Consider the following 14407-nt stretch of genomic DNA (forward strand, 5'->3'; position numbering starts at 1 on the left):
TTCTCACCCATTTTTTTTTCTGAGATGAAAAGACTGATTGACAAATCAACTTAGGGTATTAGGTTTATGCAGACGTGCCAACTCTCCCGCATTTTGCGGGAGTCTCCCGAATTTTGAGTTATTCTCCCGCCCTCCAGAATTGATTAAAAAAACTCCCGAATTTTACTGCAATCGACGGCCAAACTCACAATTACCTAATTTTTCCGCGATTGCGGAAGTTTTGTTTTTCTTTCAGGGTGAATTCCATCCCCTCTTATCGAACTACCATCTGCCTGAGGCGTAGCTGCACGTGCTTTATTTTTCCCTCCTCTTCCCCTCTTTAACACTCCTATTTCACCCGCCCCCTTACACTGGGATTCGTAGGAATCTTCGTGTGGTGTTGAATGCGATGACGTCACATGACGATATCGAGTGACGTCCGTACAGGAGTGGGAAAACTCGGTTGGCAACAAACTTGTAAACTAGCAACGTGATATCCATTATTCGCTTAGTCTTCGTATATTAAAAAAAAATTTTTCAAGGATGTCTAAGTCGAAACGGAAGTATGCAACCAATTTCAAAAAATCATGTACCAATGACTTTAGCAAGACTTAATTGCGAAGAGCTAAATCTGCAACTCTTTTTTTATGCATACAGTAGAGAACCATTTATGTGGTATCCAGATAATCCGGGAAAAAGTTTCGCTCGTTTCTCCCGCCATTTTGAACTAAAACGATATGGGGAAAAAAGTGGAAATTGGACTCATCCTTGAAGTTGAGTAGAGGAAAACGTGACAAAGGGGAGAATCCCCCCCCCCCATTTACCCAGAGAAACGTCATTTCTTCCGCGACCTTGAGGATTTTAGATCTTTATTTTCTCCTTTAGGCCGTCAATCGAACTCAGAGGAGTGGCATGCTGATTTCGTGTTCTGTTTGATTTACGAGGGGGTGGGGAAAATGCATTGCACATGCATATCAGTAAACAGAAGATGAAAGAGAAAAATATATTTATCTATTTGACATTGATTAATAAAAAATAAAAAAATTTTCCTTTTGAATAAATTCTGATTCTTTGGAAGTGCGGTACCATTCGCAAGTTTTTCTTGATGTAGAATCGCACCTGCTTTAATTAAAAGTAGTGTTTTTATAAAAAAAAAATAAATAAAAGGAAAATTGTTTATTAATTTAAACATACAATTAATTTATGAAGCAAATTGCAGTTTTGTTTTTCTGATTCCACTATGTTTGATTTTTTTTTTTCCTTTTCCTGATAAATTTCGCACTCAATAAATTATTTTTATTCCTAAATTTTATCATTAGGGTTTTTTTTTTTTTATAAATTCAATTGATCTTGCCTTGTTCCAGGTTTTAATATTTATGCTAGTGCCGTTTTTTAACTATTGTTTCGGTTCGATAATTTTCAAGTGTTGTTTTTATTTAGATTAATAAGTTTTCCTTTTAAGCTTGTTTTTCTTGTCTAAACTTGCAAATTTTTTTATTCTTTTAAATGTTATTTTTCTACATTTTTTTTCCTTTTTCGATTTAGGGGTTCTCTTTTTTTCTCTCTTACTTTAAAATGTGTTTACACTTTTTCCTTGTAATTTGGGCTCGATAAAATTTCGATTAACGACACTTTTTGGTCAATCCAGAAAACCGGGAAATTAAGACATCCGAGATGGCGATGGTCCCGAGCATCCCGGATAATTGATTCTCTATTGTACAGACATTAGTATTATTATACATTAGTATTGAATTGGTTTTTTAAAATAAAATAGTTCTTCAATTTGTTTATTTTTTATAAGTTTTTGTTCATTTTTATTACAGTGTCAAGGGTTTTTGAATAATGTTTTATTAAGGAAATGGTATTTATTTTTTAAATAAAGAGTATCTACCTAATATAATTTTGTTTCTAAATCTGTGTTTAATTATTTTATTTCTATTTAATATTTTTCCACAATTTGTGCTCTATTAGTGTGTAAAATTTCTTGCATTCTTATATTTAATAAATTTTTTACTTAAAATTCCTTAGAAGTGTCAAATATTGCATACCGTGCGCCTTTTTTTATCCCTCCTGAATTCTTGTTAAGGAAACTCCTGAATGTTAATTTTGCTAGGTTGGCACGTCTGTTTATGGTAGAATAAGAAACAAGCTATCCATTGAAATATTTATATTTCCCATTACTTCTACATTCTATTGTGTTTTAAAATTTTTATATGTATGTATAATTAAAAATTTCTAATAATGTGCTAAGGTATTCTCACAAAAATTTGAGATACTAATTTTCAATACATTTGAAACTGTTGTTTTTAGAAGAAAATAATTTATTTAAACTTATGTTTTAAATACTATTTTGCCAAATCTGTGAGTCTTGTTTCATAATGATACTTTTAAAATATATAGATAAATTAACACACACCATTTCAACACAACTATCAGTTATGTATTTGAATCTAAATTGATAACACCTTTTGTCTTCAAATATCAGAATACTTTGACAAATTTATTTGCTTTTTCACTACTTGGACAAAACCAGTTCAAAAGTATACATTTAGTTGTTTAATTGTAATTCTGAAACAGAATAGGTAAATCCTGAAAATTCATTGCTGATGTTATTTTTTTTTTTATTTATTTATTTTTTTTTTTTGTTGTTGTTAATTTAATAAAGAACAATAAGATTAATAAAGAACATTGATGAAAATTGGATCAATAATTGTTATCAATGTCTTCATTATTAATGAAATTATCAGTATTCAATAATGCAGCATGATTTACTCTAAGATTACAAAGAATAAAATGAAATTGTTGAAAAAAGCTGATAATACCCTGAAAAAATCCAATAGGTTAGGTTTTTTACAACTCCGCCTAAAAGAAGTTTAAAAAGCAGAAGGAAATGCCATGTCCATTTGAATAAATGCGCATTTTGTTGTTTGTCGATTTTCGTAAACAAGCATTTATAGACATGTTTATTTACATGAACATCCATATTAGGGTTTGTCTATTTTCGTAAGCATGAATTTTGAACTTTATCCATTTTCATTAAGACATATTTAGAGCCGTGTTCAGATTTAAAGACTCACTTAATACTCATGCAGACTTAAATACTCACTGTTTCTAAATATACAGACTATAATTTTTTTTTTTATAAATTTAGTATGAAAATTAAAAGATTACCTTCACTTTTCTCCACGGATATTGATTTATCAACACAGAATCATTGAACAATCACAGAGGCATATTGACATATTTAAAAAATTCTAGTCTTTAAAAAAATCCTTAGCTATTTTAATTTCAAATTATTTATTTTAATGTTTCTTTTTTCAGTTCAATATGGATGACGTATTTAAAGATGAAAGATTTTCTCATATTCTTACCGATCCATCCTTTCGACGTATTCCAAAAAAGGTACGAAAAATTCAGATTGACAACCGCTTTAAAACATTGTTAAAAAATAAACGATTCACAGAAAAATGCAGCATTGATGAACATGGCTGTGCCTTAAAATTAGATGCGACAGAAAATTTAAGAAGCCTTTATAATATGGATGAAGAGTCATCTGATAGTGAAGACATGCCTGAACATGAAACAATTGATAAAGCAAAGAAGCATAAGAAAAAAGAAAAAAATAAGATGAAAGTAGGAAAACTTGTTGAAAAAGATGAAAGTTTAGATAATAATTTTAGGAATATTGATAATGAAACCAATGATCAAAATAAAATATCTAAGAAGAAAAAAGTTAAAAATCAAAAAACAAATAAAAATTTAATAAGTGAAAGTCATAAATTTTCTTCTGTTGAACATAAATCTGAAAACGAACTATCCACAAGTAATGCTATTAAAGAATTCCATGAAGATAGTACTGTTAGTAAAGGTAAATGTCCTAATGTTATCAGTAGCAAAAGGCCACAAGAAAGTGTACAGGCTAAATCTCATGAATCAGACTATAAATTTGAACAAGAAACTAGTTCAGAAGAGGAATATTCTGAAGAAGAAGAAATCGATAAGGATAGTGTTAAACAATATGGTTAGTAATTTTAATAAATGTTTATTCTTTTTCATATTATTTTGTTTCTGTGGGAAAAAAATCTATTACCACAGTACTTATATTAGTATATTGATACTTATTACCACATTTAGTACAGCATCAATAATGATTTTATGATTTTTTTTACGAGCCCTGGAAACAGAATATTTATCATTTCTTCTAAACCTCACATTGTAATGTTTCTGGCATATTTACTTTATGAATTTAATATTTTATATGTTTTTATAATTTGTTACTATTATTATTTATATTTATTATTTCTATAAATGAGGATATTAAGAGAAGCATTTTAATTTTTTACTTCATTTAAAAAATGTTTATAATGCACATCTTAGGGCAGTGTTCCCCAACCTTTTTATCACCGCTGACCTGTCAACGTTTGATAATTTTACCACAGCCCACTGGGGGTTGATGACGTTGATTGTTTATATTTTAGATTATTTTGATTTATTAATTTAATTGTATTTACACATGCCTTCAAAATAAAATACAATATAAGGTGATTCAACATTTTAACTTCCTAGAACGTTAAATCAATGAGAACCCTGAACTTGTTTCTTTGCGATGAGACTGTTCAATCTGGGGTAATCAGGGGCAATGATACATTACAAAAATTAAAAAAAATTATGTCACTACCTTTCAGAGCCCCCTCTTTTTAAATAAATAAAATTTTAATGGAACACAGATATTTTTTATTTGGGGTATAAACCTAGGAATTTAAATTCAATTTCAATTAAATGGGCGGCCCGGTACCATCTGATCCACGAACCGGGGTTGGGGAACACTGTCTTAGGGCATTGCCTAGAACAAATTTAATGTTATTATAATAAGATTTTATGACGAAAATAATATTATTATTAAGCAATTATGTTTTAATATTTTTATTTTTTGAAGACTCTGATAATGCTGACTCTTCTGAAGAAGATTCTGATGAAGATTCCGAAAGTGATGATTCTGAGAGTAAAGAAAGTAAGGCTATTTTATTTTATTTTTACTTTTCGTACAGAAATTTATACTTATTTTCAAACTCTCTTTACGAAATATTTGATTGCATTGCAGTTTCTATGTAAATATTTGTTGTTGCAGATTGCTTTATCATATGTGTCATATCTAAAGTGACCAGAGATTCTGCTGTTTTGTCTCACTAATCCTGCTTTTCAAAAGTTCCATTCTTTGGTTAAAATTCAGCCAACTAAGAAAGATTTCGCAAAACTTTTCAACATTTAGGGGCATTCTCTCTTCATCTTCAACTTATATACACACGTAAATATTATGTTATCGTAATTTGTAAATAAGAATTAGGCGACTCTACAATTTCAAATATGATTAAGGAAACTTTTACATGTGTGTACGAGCAGGTGCAATAAGAATGCTAACAAATACATTGTCGAAAATGCAATAATATCATGAATATATATGTATTTATCGTTTACCAAACTATTTTTATTAACTCAATCTAACTTAAATTGTATTGAGTGGAGGTTCCAAAAACTTCGTCATTCTCACAGTACTGTAAAAGTGTTATGAGACTAAAAATATTTTGCAATTAAGAATTCTACAAAGTTCATTGATTTTTTTTTTTTTTTTCCTTTTCTGCTGTTTCATATTATATTGTATTTAGTAAACTAAATGTCAGAAATCAGAATAGTCTCATTAGAAGATAGTAGCTCCTTTGTTTGAATAAATAGATTATAAGATTTCATTGTTTGATTTCTTTCGTCACAGTCTCTTGAAAGTATGAACAAAATCCATTGTTAATATTATAGTTCCGCAATTTGTCTTTTAATTACTCTGGTGTCAGGGGTTTGCGAAAAATACTTTCGTCGAGTAATAGAAGAGAAATTGATACTTTCAATGCTGTCAACCTTTTTATGCAGTTGCTGTTTCTCATGAATGATGACAAATATGTTTAAAGTTTACAAACATATTGAGAGTATGAGCAAACCCAATATTTAAATAATTTTTCTTTTTATGCTAAAAGTATATTTTTTGGCTTACTTTTTCCCGGAACAGTGGGAAATGTTTTGCTGAGCATAGTTTGAGAACTGTTTGTTTAGATCATTTAAAAACAAGTACAAAGATTTCATGAAGCTTGTGTACAAAAAGAAAGTTGGTGTCTGAATTTAAAGTTAGACCACATGTGAAATCTGTAATTCTTTCGTTTGATGCTACCTCTAAATAGAAAATCAATTATAGGTGATGTATTTGATCATCAGTGGGAAGAACAACATGAAAGAGCTCCAGATACAGATGAAATAACTAGAAGGCTTGCTGTGTGTCATATGGATTGGGACAGAATTAGAGCAGTTGATTTATATGCAGTGTTCAATTCATTCAAACCACCTGATACATCAATTGTTTCTGTTAAAGTAAGTTGACTTTTTATCACTCATTCATGCCTTTTGAAAAATCAAACATTTTCAAATGAAAAATTATTAAAAATATTGCTTTAAGAATCTAAAAAATATATATTTAAATAATATACTATCTAGCTGAAAGACTGAGACTTCCAATATCTGGAAAACACTATTAAAGAGGTATTTTTTATGAGAAAAAAAATTTACTAAATCAATTTTAAACTTGTACATTTGAGGCAGGAAGCAAAAAATTGAGTCATTCTCCTCTAATCTGAGTAGAACAGAAAGTGCAGAAAGAAAGAGACTTTCATTTACACCATCCTTTGTGTGTGTAACAAGAAAAAATTTCAGTATTTCTTACTCAAACACGAAGCTCTGGAAATGACCTAATTCTTCCTAATTTATGTGAAGTACTCACTTATATATTAAATATTTTTTTTTAGTCAAAATAATGCCATATCTTTTAAAAAAGTAAGCTTTTAAGAACCATGTGAAAATCTGTAGAATAATTACTATTTAAAAGGTGATTGACAAAACCACTTGGGTTTATTACAAAATATTTGTGAATTCAGTGCCCTTAAAGTCAGTTACTGAAATTCATGGCTCATATTTAACAAATTAATGTTTTAACACTAATTAATGTTTTAACACTGTACAAAAAATATCAGAATTTTCTGGACCATATAAAATTATAAGGCCTTTAAAAATGATATATATATCTGCTGCAATAACTGCAAAATAACAAAGATACTACATGACTTGATGACGGAATTGAGAGCACCTAATAATGAATGCGGAATTCAAAACTGGCATGTTGTAATATTTTCTAATTCTTCTGGGTTTCTAACACTATGTAGAAATCAGGTATGCAGGAATTTTTCAAGGGCTTGTCTAAACTGGCTAGCTTTATGCTTTTTTTTTTTTTTTTATTTTGCACAAACAAACTATTTCAATCTTATAAATATACAATTGATAATAGATTTTTATAAATGTATGATTAACAATACTATTAATAAATTGATCATACAATAACAAAGAATTATTAGTATTCAAAAGTAAAAGAATAAGTTAAAAGTTATTTTTCATTTTTGGAGTAAAACAAACAATTTTTAAAAATATATGTAGGTGCAATATGTTTTTTTTTTACCTTATCTGAACTTTCCTTATGTGTACAGGTAAAGTTAAGAGTTTATCTCTTAAAAATAAATCTTTAAATTTTTATGGATGTTACTTTTTATGTACAAAACAATTTTACATAGTTTCTTTTTCCCGCAATTCTACGTCTGTATAACATTAAAGTCAATATATATTCTAGATTTATCCATCTGAATATGGATTACAAAGAATAGAAGAAGAGAAATTGAATGGTCCTCGTGAATTGGTTGAAAAAACTCTAGCCGATGATGAGGAAGAAGTTGAGGATAAAAAAGGAAGCAAGTATCACCGTGAAAAATTGAGGCAATATCAAATGAATAGATTGAAGTACTATTATGCCGTAGTTGAGTGTGATACCCCTGAAACAGCTAATATTTTGTATGAACAGTTGAATGGTATGGAGTATGAAAGCAGCTCTGTGCGTTTTGACTTACGATTTGTGCCTGATGACCTAACATTTGATCAAGTGAGTGTTTTTCTAGTTCATAGAATTTAATGTGTAATTTAATTTTGACAGAAAGTGGTCAAATCATATAAAAAAAAGTATCAAATCTTTTTATTTCCGCACACTGAAGAAAGAATGCATTTTTTCTCCAGTTGGGAAGGTCAGAAAAACTTTCTGTGTACCTCTAGTTCTCTAGTATAATTTTTATATTAACTCTACATTTAAGCAATGTGTACCAATTTTAAAGAACATAGAATTCTAAGCATTTTTAATGTTTTTTATTAGTGAAAAACTGTGATTTTTCTTAGTTTTTTATTAGTGAAAAACTTGATTAGTGAAAAACTGTGTACATAAGTTGTTGATGCAAATTCTATTTTTGAAACTCATGCAAAAACCTATTTTTTTCAGACAGAAAAAATTATAGTTTTATCCACTCATGACAAAAGCTTGACATAGTATGTATAACAGGGTGACCCTTGATATATATTTGTAATGTATCTGCAATTACCGGGAGTTTTTATCAAGGGTCCTGTTTTTTTGATTTTGAGAGAAAAAGCAGTGGTTTAACCAGAAGGATCTATATTTGTGAAGAAAATCTGTTGGTTGAAGTTTGGTAAGAGTAGGAAGAATTATTTGGTCGAAAGAATCCTTGAACAAATTTATTGATGAAGTTTGTTATCATTGAAGGAAATAAATATTCAAATTGGATTATCTGAAGTAATGAATATTAACCACTGCTATACAGGCCATAAATCAATTTAAAAAAGAGTCCAGTTTAAATGAATGTTAATTCGAAAGATATTTTCATGTTTGCTATTGAGAAGCTCCTTAGCAATGATACTTAACAAAAAATGAATTTTTTTAAACAATATATATTTTTTGCTGCAAGGAACTAGGCCCCACAGAACACCTCCAAACATTATGAAATTGAAAATGCAAGAGACAGGTATATATTAGAATACATGTACTTACTATTAATAGCTTCAATTTCTTGTCAAGGGTTCTTTTCTTAACCTTATGCATTACAAAGCATTGGTAGATAAAAAAAAATTAGAATATAATGAATGAAAGACATCACCTACCCTGTTTTCCAAAAGAAAACTTTTGTGGAGGATCCTTTTTTTCTTCAAGTTAAAATGTTCTGTCAATAGTCTATTTTTACATTGAAATTTCTTATGACAGATTTTTTTTTACAATGAAATAATTTGTGAAGATTCGATTTTGATCATAAAATAACTCTTCTAAGGTGTATTAGTGTACTCAAATTTCTCTTAAAATGTGCCCTGTATAATAGGCTATGTTATTTTAGGAGCCGACTAGCATCGCAGAGAACCCTGATTTAACTGAATATAAGCCAAAATTATTTGTTACCACTGCACTCCAACAAGTTAAAGTTGGGCTAACATGGGATGAAACAGATCCTCAACGTAGAGAAATCCTTCAAAAAGCATTCACGGAGCCTGACAATATTGAAAAAGACATTAAAGAATATTTAGCTTCATCTTCTGAGGACAGCCAAGGTATTGTACTATTAAAGTTTTGTGCTTTATGACATATTAATGCTAACTTCTTCAGCTTTAATAGGCTGACTTCTTCAACTTTACTTTACTATTTCATTTTTTTTTTTTTTTAATATATTTGTTTTACCGGGATTTTGACCACATTATGAAATGGATTCAACTATATGTAATACTTGTTAATTATACCTTGTAGTTTTTAAGTGATGACAGAATTGTACTTACCTAATTGATATTTCACTACCACTTTAAATATTGCAGTGTGCAAGAAATTCTAGGTTAGAGACCATGTCAATAGCTATAGAATTTCCATAGTTTCAGAAAATATTTTTCCTAGTGGTAGCTAAGATGTTGTACTAGTGTTTTATTAAATTAGATTTAAAAGGATTTTGGTCACTGTTTTCCATCCATTTCATGTTGTACTCACTGGTATATACCAATCACTTAAACAGTTATATAAAAGATCAGATATACAAATGCTCATATTTAGAAACTGTGACAAATATTGAAAAAAATCTATTTGCTTCAACATTTTTGCATTTTTTCACTACCATTAAAAAAATATTTCAACAAAACCTCAAATGCTGGAGAATATGCTAGATTATATTTCTGTCCCTTAATATCTTCATTGTAAATGAGTTCCTGAAACGATGTTTAAAATTTTGTTGTAATATTTATGTATTCCTAAATACATTGTCTGACCTGACCATAATATAGACAAGGCATAATTCATCAAGAGAAGACGAAAATTTGAAATTAAAAATGTTATTCAAATGAAGCTTTTTAAAAAAAAAATTTGAGAAACATAATATTACAGGCATAGCTTATCCCTAATGGTATACATTCATTATTAATAGTGTAATATATACAAAGTTTAAATATTACTTGGCTGCACCACTTTCTATTTCTTTAACCAGATTGGAAAGAAAAACAATAATTGAGTACAGATATGTTAGTTGCATTTAAAAAAAAATTACTTTCACTGTCAAGAATATAAATAAATGCAATAATTTCTAAAACATTTACTACCATGCCTTCTATTTAATGTGATCTCATCAATATCTGAATGTTTTATTTTCATTTTCCTAAATCTACGTATTTAAAATGAGATAGTTTTCCTTTCTTTTTTTTCTGCAGTATTCTGAGAATACTATACAATAAGAGTAACTAGGGAAAAGTTAAGTAGATTAGTATTATTTAATTTTCAATTAGAAAACTTAATTAAGGTTAGTGAAACTATTACGATTAATATTTAATGTTAATAAGATAACATCTAGAAAAACATAAAATTTTTCTAGTTATTAATTTTGTAATACTAGGAAAAGTAAAAGAAGAAAAAACGCTCTAGTTTTGTTTAAGCATTTTTCGTTTTCTCATTCACAGGAAGTATACTCACATACACCTAACTTCTCCATATTTTAACCAATCCTAATTCTCTTTTATCAAAATTATGAAGAATAATTAGTTATTTAAATGATGGTTGAAGGACTGGTATTGTTACCTGAAAAGGGTGATTTCCTAGAAATCAGATATAAAACATTGCCTCTGAGTATTTTTGACCCTGCCACTGAAGGCATTATTGCAATTTGAGTAAATTTCAATGTATGACTAGGTAGTTATGATTTTAATATCTAGCAGTCATAAATTTCATTCTTAGACATTTAGTGATAAGTGGCTGAGTCTACTAATCAATGAGCTTACATGTCGATAGACTCTGCTTAAGAATTTTTTTTTTTAAATACTTATTTATCTTTGTTCATATAAATTATTTGGATGATAGAAGAATGGAATTTCAGTGAACTGCTGGATGTAGATTAAAATATATTACTTTTACATGAAAGAACAAAAGAAAAAATCTGACCAAGCATTGCTTTATTTTTCTTAAATAATCTAAGCAATCAAAATTTCTATTGTCACCTCTTGATTATGATTAATAAATATATTACTTTGATAATGTGAATTTAATATTTTTAACAAGTGAGTTTGACAATAATTTTGAGCTACAGTATCTATACTAAAGTATATAAATAGTGGAGAACCTAATTAGCTTTTTTTTTTTTAAATTAGTAATTTTGAGGATTTATAAGTTTCATATTATTTATAATTTTTCTGTTATTTATGTAATAACTCCCTTATTAATTTTTTCCTTACCATTAACAGAAAAAATTAGTGATACCGAAGAGGATAATCGAAAACTATCAACCAAGGAAAGATTACAAAAATACAAATCATTGCTTGAATCTATAAGTGAACAAGAAAAAGAAAAGAGTGGAGAAAAATATGAAATGGAAATTACTTGGGAACCTGGTAATCCTCTTTTTGCATCTCTTTTCTTTTGTTAACATATAGTTTTCTTGTTTATTGTTTTTTCCCTGACAAAAATAAGGCTGTGATGCATCTTTACATATGGAATAAATTTTGGCATTAAAAGCAGTTTAACTTTTTTTAATCCAATCAATAATGCTGGCTTGGAATGAAATTCCACTTTCTAGTATTATTAGTACTTCATTCGCTAGTATTGACTATTACCTGTATGTGAATGTTTTTCTAAGCAAGTATTAAAAACTATGTATTGTGCCTAAAAAAATACTTTTTAATTAATGATTCTCTTAATTTTACTTACTAAGATGCATTTTTTATTAAAAACAATTACTTAAAAAACATATAGACTTCTGAAGTCTTCCCTGAGAAAACTATTTAACCCATATTTTTTTTTAAATTATAGCTACCGCTCTTATTCTAGAGTTAAGAATCTGAATCCATCGAAAGCATTTCATTATTTAGAGATAATAAGCTTTTGTCAGATATCATAGCCTTCTACCATTAAAATTGCCTCTTAGTTCAAGAAAATTATTGCACTAAATTTTAAGTTATTCACTCATTCCATTTTTTTTTTATTTTGTGCACTGCACCTGATTACAGAAAATTACGAAACTTTATTGACATTGTGTTTAAATTAGGTATGAAAGAAAAAACTGAAAGTTTGGTGAAAGAAAAGCTTGAAGAAGAAAAATCTTACACTCCATTTGAAGAGTTACAAAAGAAAAAGAAAGAAAAGCAAAAATTAAAGAAAAAAGTTAAGAAAGCAAGAACTCATGAGGTATATAATTTTTTTTTTTTTTTTTTACCTTTGTATTTTTTGTAACTTTATTTTTCAATTTGTAATTCTTTATTTTACAGTTATCTGTTTAATTATAGTTTTATTAATATTATAATATAGAGTATATTATTACTTTTACATATTACATTAAATTATGGTCTTTTAAAAATTTAAGCCATAATATAAATTAAGCAACAAATTATAATGCTCAAAACAGCTTTGAGGACTTTATTTGCCTATTGGATCGTAAGTTTTATTACATTAGCTGTATATAGAAAATTAATTAAATAAAAAATAGCTCATAATTAATTTTATTGTATAGTAGTGAAGAATAGTTCTAACAAAAAAAATTAAGTAGAAAATGTTTGAGCAGTGTCACGCCGTTAGATTAAGATGATCCACTTTGTGATGATGACACACTAGGTTTAATTATGAAATCCATAGCATTAAGTTAAGAAATAAAACTTGCATATTAGCTGATTTATTAAGCAGTATGCAGTAGTATGTATTGGTATTCTAGATCAAAATAAAACAAGCCAGTACCTATTCATTTTCTTTTTCTTTTCATAATTTCAGCTTTTTTTATTTTGATACTATTTTTTTATACTTATTACTTTTTTTTTTATACTTATTACTTATTTTTTTTTTATTATGAACTAATTATTGGCGTCTAAAAAAATTCTCTAATTTGCATTTCAAATTAACTAAAAATGAATGTAAGGATTAATAATACTTAAGAAATAATAATTTTTTGCTCAATTATTATTTTCAATCATAAGTTTATAATGAAAGTTATTGTGCAAAATAAAAACAATCATACCAATTTCTAAAATCCACAAAATTTACATTTTATCAAAAAATAAACAAGTGAATATGTGCTTTAAAAATTTTGTTTGTATATCATAAAAAAGTTTCATTCTCTTTTGATTTAAAATGATAAATAAATATTGACAACTATCTTTTGCTCTCATTTATCTACAAGTTAAGTAATTCTTTTTGCAAGACCTAAAAATAAAGTACTTAAATTATGTTTTGGTTGCCTTTCTCGATGGAGAAGAAAAAGCATTTAGCTTCTAACTTAGAAATTATATGGGAAACAAAATATTTTCTAACTTAAAAATTTTAATTTTTTTCTAGTCTGAGGAGTCAGAGGATGAACTATCTGACATGAGCAGTTCTGATGCCTCTACTGGTAAGCCATAATTTATAATTATAAAATTTAGTGTTCATAAAACTTGTAATTCTATTTGATGGCTGATTTAATAATATCTGATCATGAAATTGTTGATAATATTTCTCATTGATTCTACTTTGTGCAGTGTTGTATTAATTAGTTCCGATTCTATTCAGCTATTGTAGCACTAACGTCATATTTTCTTATTATTTAAAGCCATTTTCTGCTATTGTGCATGATTGTAATAATTTGACTTAAGAAATTCATAAAGAAGGAAGATTCACTCATCTAATATGGATTAATGACATACGAATTCACACAAAAAACAAATATTGAATCCTGATACAGTAGAAAACCCAAATATCTCGAATGCTCGAGTCCATCACCATCCCGGTTTTCTGGATTGACCAAAAAGTAACACTAATCGATGTTTTATTGAACCCAAATTGCAATCAAAAAGAGTAACATATTTTTAAAATAAGAAGATTAGTAGTAGTAGTCCGGCTTGATGGATTTTGTATCCCCGCCCCCTCGCTAGCACAGTCAATTATGTTTATAATTTACTAAGTTATAATTTACAAAATTCTTCTGATTTTTTTTAAAATTATTAAATTCATCTTGACTGCATTCCTACTTTA

General features: G+C 28.0%; 1 protein-coding gene across 2 annotated transcripts in view; it reads left to right on the forward strand.

Annotated features, from left to right (window-relative positions):
- LOC107439343 (ESF1 homolog) overlaps window positions 1–14407 on the forward strand; it is a 29993-nt gene that overhangs the window by 3545 nt on the left and 12041 nt on the right. For both annotated transcript variants that reach the window (XM_087167558.1, XM_087167559.1), the window contains exons 2-9: window positions 3301–4000; window positions 4916–4990; window positions 6218–6390; window positions 7694–7999; window positions 9288–9498; window positions 11656–11802; window positions 12456–12595; window positions 13733–13787. In XM_087167558.1, coding sequence (XP_087023684.1) covers window positions 3307–4000; window positions 4916–4990; window positions 6218–6390; window positions 7694–7999; window positions 9288–9498; window positions 11656–11802; window positions 12456–12595; window positions 13733–13787 — 1801 coding nt within the window. In that variant the 5' untranslated portion in view covers window positions 3301–3306. The remainder of the gene's footprint in view (window positions 1–3300; window positions 4001–4915; window positions 4991–6217; window positions 6391–7693; window positions 8000–9287; window positions 9499–11655; window positions 11803–12455; window positions 12596–13732; window positions 13788–14407) is intronic.

Source organism: Parasteatoda tepidariorum, chromosome 7, assembly GCF_982258835.1.
Source record: "Parasteatoda tepidariorum strain Cologne lab strain chromosome 7, Ptep-v5.0, whole genome shotgun sequence".
In the NCBI taxonomy this organism is placed as follows: domain Eukaryota; kingdom Metazoa; phylum Arthropoda; class Arachnida; order Araneae; family Theridiidae; genus Parasteatoda; species Parasteatoda tepidariorum.